This window comes from Sceloporus occidentalis, unplaced genomic scaffold, assembly GCF_023333645.1.
Source record: "Sceloporus occidentalis isolate IW3139 unplaced genomic scaffold, rSceOcc1.0.p SCAF_9, whole genome shotgun sequence".
NCBI classification, from domain to species: domain Eukaryota; kingdom Metazoa; phylum Chordata; class Lepidosauria; order Squamata; family Phrynosomatidae; genus Sceloporus; species Sceloporus occidentalis.
The window spans coordinates 7079969-7085968 of NW_028316989.1; the positions used below are offsets into that span (position 1 = coordinate 7079969).

The window sequence follows — 6000 nt, forward strand, 5'->3', positions numbered from 1 at the left end:
AGCATCTGGGGAAGAAGACATTAGTCTAGGAACGCTTCTGCTGCCAACTTCTTTCTTCTAGTTAGGTTGTTCTTTCATGGCTAGATCTTTGGATTGTGCCACTATGGAAAGCATGGCACTATAAGCATCTGAGGAAGGAGGAGACTTTAGTCTAGTAGGAAAGCTCCTGCTGCCAACTTCTTTCTTTGGGTGAGCCTCAGAGGGTGCCACGAGATCTCCACAGACTATATCTACTAGTATGGAAAGCATGGCACTAAAAGCATCTGAGGAAGGAGACTTTCACTTAGGAAAGCCCCTGCTGTCCACTTCTTTCTTTTGGTGACTCTCAGAAGATGCCACCAGATCTCTCTCTCTCTCTCTCTCCAGACTGATCCCACAGACTAACACGGCTATGCCTTTGAATGTTACCCCTCCGGTTCGTGCAAAAAGGCGTTGCACGGTTTGCAAGGGAAGACCTGAGTCTGTGTGACCCCCTCCCCCGACCTCTGAGCATGTGCCGAGTGCCATCCATCTCTCCTACTCACAGGGTGACGGTGCCGTTGGGGAGGGCGCGGGGCGGGGGCGGCTGGGCCAGCTCTTGCCCGGAGCAAGCCACCCTCCTCCTGGGGGCCCCTCCGGCCAGGCCCTTGCCCCGCTCGCCCCCGCACTTGCAGCCCCGCAGCTGGAGCGGGCATCCCGCCGAGAGACCCCCCAGCAGCAGCAGCAGCAGCCCCGGCAAGAGCATCCTCCCGGAGCCCATCATCGGAGGAGGAGGAGGAGGAGGAGGAGGCAGCAGCCCAGGGGCGCCCTCCAGCCCCGCCACTGGCCCCAGGCTCCCTCTGCCTCCTTCTGAGGGGCATCGGGAGGCATGGCTGCGAGGAAGGCAGGCAAGGCAAGGCTGCTGCCCCGAGAAGAAGAAGGAGAAGGAGCAGAGCAGGGCAAGGAAGGAGCCCGTCCCTCCCCTCCAGCCCCCCTGGAAAGCCCACGCCTCCCGCCCCGGGCCCTAGCGCCTCCCTCGCCCCTCTCACCCTCCAAGGGAGCCCCAAAGGCCATCGAGACCACCCCCATCCTTTGCAGGAATCTACAGTGATGGGGTCCTAAGGATGGAAGAGATCCTGCAAGGGACGTCGTGCTCAAACCGCTATGCCATGCTGCCTCTCTTCAAAGGCTTCTCTTCAAATGCCAGTCCACCCCCCTTCTGCCTTTCATGACTATACAATTATAGGATCTCAGCCTTGGAAGGGAGCCCCAAAGGCCATCTAGACCACCCTCATTCTGCCATGCAGGGCTGGATAATCATAGGCCCCTAGAGATGGAAGGGACCCCAAGGGACATCCAGTCCATCCCCATTCTGCCTTTCATGTCTTGGAAGGGAGTCCCAAAGGCCATCTAGACCACCCCCATTCTGCCACGCAGGGCTAGACAATCGTAGGATCCTAGAGATGGAAGGGACCCCAAGGGACATCCAGTCTATCCCCATTCTGCCTTTCATGTCTTGGAAGGGAGTCCCATCTAGACCACCCCCATTCTGCCACGCAGGGCTAGACAATCGTAGGATCCTAGAGATGGAAGAGACCCCCAAGGGACATCCAGTCCATCCCCATTCTTTTCCTGAATATACAGTTATGGTGTCATAGAGAGATGGAAGAGAGCCCCAAGGGAAATCCAAGCCATTCCCCCTTCCACCATCCAGGAATAGACACTTATAGGATCCTAAAGATGGAAGGGACCTCAAGGGCCATCCAGTCCATCCCCCTTCCGCCATTCAGGAATACGCACTTATAAGATTCCACACATGGAGGAGACCCTCAAGGGCCACCCAGTCCAACCCCATTCTGCCATGCAGGAACATAAATCTATGGGATCCTAGAGATTTAAGATAGCCTCAAGGGATATCCAGTCCAACCCCGTTCTGCCATTAAGTCATAAAATTATAGGATCCTAGAGTTAGAAGCATTCCCGACCTATGGCCATCCAGCCTCTGTTGAAAGACCTCCAAAGGAGACGACTCCACCACAATCTGAGGCGGCGTATTCCACCATCAAACAGCTCTTACTGTCAGGAAGTTCTTCCTCATGTTGAGATTCTGCCTGTTGTTGGAATCCATTGCTCCAGGTCCTCTTCTCCGGAGCAGCAGAGAAGAAGCTTGCTCCGGCCTCAATATGTGTGTGTTGTGTTCCTTCAAGTTGTCTACAACCAATGGTAACCCTAAGGCAAACCTATCATGCAGTTTGCTTGGCAAGATTTGCCATCGCCATCCTCTGAGGCTGAGAGAGTGTGACTTGCCCAAGGTCACCCAGTGGTTTTCCTGGTCTCCCAAGTTTCCTAGTCCAACACTCAAACCACTACGCCATGCTGTCTCTCTTCAAACACTCTCCTCAATATGACACCCCTCCAAATACTTAATGTTCCTTCTAATGTTGAGGTGGAATCCCTTTTCCTGGAGCTTGCATCCATTGTTCCGGGTCCTGTTTTCTGGAGCAGCAGAAAACAAGCTTGCTCCCTCCTCAATATGACATCCCTCCAAGTATTTAAACAGGGCTATCATATCACCTCTTAACCTTCTCTTCTCCAGGCTAAACATCCCCAGCTCCCTAAGTCTTTCCTCATAAGGCATGTTTCAAGGCCCTTCACCATTTTGGTCCCCATCCTCTGGACACGCTCCAGCTTCTCAACATCCAAGCCATCTCCTTCATTGCCCCATTCCACTTTATCCCTTGGTCCTGGTGTCTGGTGTTTGACATGTGTTTCAGGGCATTTATGATACTATGGACATAAATATAAAGTGGAAAAATTCATGAGGTTGTAAATCTATATGGTAACTATCCAGATGCCAGCCAATATTTCTGTTCCTGCCATTTTACACAAATTCCTTTAATGCCAGCCAGACCCTTTACCTTCTCCCTTCATTCCTATTCTTTCTGCTGTGCTGCCATCTACAGAATAGTCACTCATGCCAATTCATAGCATAATGATTGAGTCTCCCTTGTCCAGAATCCCAAAATCCAAAGTACTCCAGTGATACGTTTGCTTTCAGATGCTTCGCTGTGCATAAGCTGCACAAAAGCATTTTAAAAAATACTGTATATAAAATAACCTTCAGGCTAGGCTCATAACGTGCATATGAAACATAAATTAATTTAGGGTTTGGACTTGGGTCCCATGTCCAAAATGGCAAGATTTGTTCAGAGGAGGTTTGCCATTGCCTTCCCCTGAGGCTGAGAGAGTGTGACTTGCCCAGTAGATTTCATGGCCAAACTGGGAGTCGAACCCTTCTCTACCCAGTAGGCTCAGACAGACACAAATTTCTGTAGTTTCTCCCAGCTTGGATGTTCTTCGCCATTATTAATTTTTTCCATCTTGACCGCACTCTGATGTTACTTGGCGACACATCCCAGTCTTCATCCTTGAAATGTCGGAGGGTATATTTCATCTGGGTTCTGGTGGAAACTAACAGGTTTGCCAAGATGCAAGACTGTTCAGACTTTTAAAGTCTCTGGTTGGTTAACTAGACCCAAGCCAAGTTAGTACGTAGTTTTGTTATAAAGATGGATTCAGCATTTTTGTTTTCGTCTTTACATTATTAGGGAAAGCCTCTGGTTCTGAATGTGGTGCTTAACTGTTTGGTTTCTGCTGCTAATGATTGCTTATTGATTCTGGACAAAGAAGCTCCATCCACTTTTATGAAGATGCTCTTCAGTTGTGTGACTTCAAGTCATTTCTAACTTATGACAACCCTAACGTGAACCTATCAATATCAAGGAGCTTTCCTGGCAATATTAGTTCAGAGGAGGTTTGCCATTGCCTTCCCCTGACACTGAGCATGCAACTTGCCCAAGGCAACCCAAATGGGTTTTATAGCCAAGCTGGGAATTGAACCCTGGTCTCCATAGTCATAGTCCAACACCCCAAACACTACGCCATGCTGGCTCTCATGCTCAACTAATGTACATCGAAATTGTCATCCTCTTCCCCTCCAGACTGTATCATATTTTTAATCTGTGCATCATAAGAACTGGCTAACTGCTTGTGTCTGAGATAGCTGAAAATCTCAAGATAATATAGACTTGACTCCAGTGCCCAGGTTTGAGTAGCGCACTCTTCAAATAGACTATGCCCAATGACTCAGTTCAGTGCGCTAAAAAAGAAAGACTACGGATCTTCTCCCATCCCTTCCTTCCAGCCATTCTAAACACTATCAGAGCCACCATTAACACATCCCTGCCCTTTTCTCTTTCCAGAATACAGTGGCGGCCTTCTCTGCAAGCCAAACAGGATGGCTTTTGCAACATCCTAGAGGATGCTGGTCAATGGTCCCTCCAGAATGCGTCTGCTATTACCATTCAAACGGTGCCTCCGCCATTTCCTGGCCACTCACCTCTCCAAACACTTTGGCTCCGCAGATCCAAAGAGGACCGAAATGTGAAACCTCCCCAGCCCAGCCCTGGCTGAGGATTACAGTTCAAACACTGCTTCCCAAAGGGCTTGAGATCTGTGTAGTCCAGGTTCCTTTCAACTCCTTCCAACCTCTCTCAACCCATTCCCAGATAAACACTGACTCCAATCCTTTGGAAGCCTTCTCCAGCAAAGGCAAACAGAAAGGTGACTTATTACCCGGCACTGTAATAACAACGTTGGGCTCGCAATTATCAAAAGGGCTTGACGTTTCTCAAAGCAACACCGCTTGGAAAATACTCTGAAAGGCTACAAAAGTTCCTGCATGTAAAAACCTAGATGTCAGAAGATGAAGCTCTTGGTATAGCTTTCCCCCTGATATTAACTAATACTTATAAAGCTGATGTATAAAGCGGCTTCAAAAAGCTTGCAACATGTATTTTATGCATTTGGCTGAGTAAAGAGATCACTGGTTTGTGGGTTTGGGATGTTCTTGTGCTTCGCTATTTGGCCAACACCGCTATCCCTGGATATGTTTTGTGCATTTCTTCTACCTTGTAAACCCTAGCTATGTTTGGCAGATTTGGGATGTTCTTGCACTTTGTTACATGCCCAGTTTGGTTACCCTTGGATATATTTTGTAGATTTAGGATGTACAGTACTTGTATTTGCCGACACACTTCTCCCAAATAGGTTTGGTGGATTTGGGAAGTCCTTGTACTTTGCAACTCCTAGATACATTTTGTACCTATGTTTGGGGATTTGAAGTGCTCTTGTACCTTGTGATATGTTTTGTATCCTAGACATGTTTTGTGGATTTGGGATGTTCTTATACTTTGCTATATGGCCAGCATGGATTCCCCTGGGTATGGTTCATGGATGTGGAATGTTCTTGTTACCCCTGTATATGGATTTTTGGATACATTGTGTGGATTTTGGGTCTTCTTGCCCTTTGCAATATGGCCAACACAGCTGCTCCTGGGTCTGTTTGGTGGATCTGGATTGTCCCCTACTTCCTTATATAGCCAACTACCCTCTCATAGTGCTGCTATTCCACTTTGACTGGTCTGGCTGCCTCCTGTTGCATTCTGGGTTTTGTAGTCCAGTGAGGGGCCTAAGGCCTCTCTATGGCTGAGAATTCCAAACGCCTTTTATTCTTAAACTGCAAATCCCAGAATGCAACAGGAGGCAGCCAGGACAGTTAAAGCGGAATAGCAGCACCATAACAGCGTGTTAAGGTAATGTGGAGGATAGTGTTGCTGTTCCTCTGTGGCTGCTCTAGCTGCCTCTTGTGGCACTCTGGGTTTTGTAGTCCAGTGAGGCCTCAGGGTTCTATGTCTGAGAATTCCAAACGCCTACAAATCCCAGAGTGCAACGGGAGGTCCAGAAGAGCTTTCCCTCAGCCGCTGTGAATTCTCGGGCTGCCTCTTGTGGCAGTCTGGGCTTTGTAGTCCATGGAGGCCTGAGACCCAAGGTTGAGAATTCCAAACGCCTTATTCTCAAACTACAAAGCCCAGAGTGCAAAGGAAGGCTTCCTCAGCCGATAGGGGTCTCTGCGCATGCGCGGGCCTCGCCGCCATGAGTGCGCATGCGCCCTGCGGTGCCAGCGCTGCCTGAGAACCGGCG

General features: G+C 49.1%; 1 protein-coding gene across 2 annotated transcripts in view; it reads right to left on the minus strand.

Moving 5' to 3' along the window:
* The window catches only part of ADGRA2 (adhesion G protein-coupled receptor A2), a 71985-nt gene extending 71243 nt beyond the window's left edge, over positions 1 to 742 (minus strand). Inside the window, exon 1 of one of the 2 annotated variants that reach the window (XM_089538706.1) lies at positions 525 to 742. In XM_089538706.1, the coding sequence (XP_089394832.1) occupies positions 525 to 742 (218 nt within the window). The remainder of the gene's footprint in view (positions 1 to 524) is intronic. The other variant, XM_089538708.1, reaches the window with a different exon arrangement.
* Between the last annotated feature and the right edge of the window lie 5258 nt (positions 743 to 6000).